Genomic DNA, 1,247 nt, shown 5'->3' with positions numbered 1-1,247 from the left:
TTTCGCTCTCGTTACCCAGGCTGGAGTGCTATGGTGCGATCTCGGCTCACCGCAACCTCTGCCTCCTGGGTTCAAGCAATTCTCCTGCCTCAGCCTCCCAAGTAGCTGAGACTACAGGCGTGCACCACCATGCCCAGCTAATTTTTGTATTTTTTTTAGTAGAGACGGGGTTTCACCATGTTGACCAGGATGGTCTCCATCTCTTGACCTCGTGATCCACCTGCCTCGGCCTCCCAAAGTGCTGGGATTACAAGTGTCAGCCACCGCGCCCGGCCGGGCCTTTGTCTTTAATTGGACTTTTGTCCACCATGTGGTCAGGGGGTTAGGCAGGCTGTTTCTCATAGCCTGAAGCCCTGAGAAATGTTTCACTTTGACCAAGGTCTGCAAAATAGTGGAGAACTAGGCCAGGCATGGTGGCTCACGCCTGTCATCCCAGCACTTTGCGAGGCTGAGGCAGGCAGATCACCGGAGGTCAAGAGTTCGAAAGCAGCCTGGCCAACATGATGAAAACCCATCTCTACCAAAAATACAGAAATTAGCCGGACGTGGTGGGGGGCCTCTGTAATCCCAGCAGCTCAGGAGGCTGACGCAGGAGAAACACCTGAACCCAGCAGGCAGAGACTGCAGTGAGTCAAGATCGCTCTACCTCACTCCAGCCTGGGTGACAGAATGACTCCATCTCAAAAGAAAAAGTAGTGGGGAGCTTACCAAATGATACAGTTGCAGTTTGGACTAACAATCTCCAGTCTGTTTCTCCCCCTCTCCCTGGAAATGACCCGGGCCACCTCCTGTCCCTCATTGCCTCTACTGTCCCCTCAGGACGATCACAAATTAACCTTGGAAGAACTGAGCACCAAGTACTCCGTGAACCTGACAACGGTGAGTAGGAAGCTCCCTGAGAAGGCAGAGGGACTCCGACTCCCGCTGTGAGGCTGCCAGGACAAAAGCTGAACTAGAAATCCAGCCCCCTAACTTCAAGTCCAATGCTCCCACCCCTCACCCTCTGCCTGGCCACGTTCCATGGACACTACCTGGAAAAAGCTGAAAATGGCAACTACACCCAAGGAGAGTTTAGGACTAAATAAAAGAATAAGAATGCTTTAGGGTGGTGCTGGTCCTTTGCACTTTTTTTTTTTTTTTTTTTTTTGTATGTATTTTCATTCTTTTTACCCAGGCTGGCGTGCAATGGCGCGATCTCGGCTCACCGCAACCTCCGCCTCCTGGGTTCAGGCAATTCTCCTGCCTCA

The 1,247-nt window shown here is 52.0% G+C and overlaps 1 protein-coding gene across 1 annotated transcript in view; it reads left to right on the top strand.

Moving 5' to 3' along the window:
- LOC108286038 (sodium/potassium-transporting ATPase subunit alpha-4) overlaps positions 1–1,247 on the top strand; it is a 42,014-nt gene that overhangs the window by 1,126 nt on the left and 39,641 nt on the right. The window contains exon 2 of the mRNA XM_017503640.2: positions 820–879. Within this exon, the coding sequence (XP_017359129.1) occupies positions 820–879 (60 nt within the window). The remainder of the gene's footprint in view (positions 1–819; positions 880–1,247) is intronic.

This window comes from Cebus imitator, unplaced genomic scaffold (assembly GCF_001604975.1).
Source record: "Cebus imitator isolate Cc_AM_T3 unplaced genomic scaffold, Cebus_imitator-1.0 Scaffold313, whole genome shotgun sequence".
NCBI classification, from domain to species: domain Eukaryota; kingdom Metazoa; phylum Chordata; class Mammalia; order Primates; family Cebidae; genus Cebus; species Cebus imitator.
The sequence above is the reverse complement of the archived record's forward strand: the minus strand, read 5'-3'. Positions and strand labels throughout refer to the sequence as shown.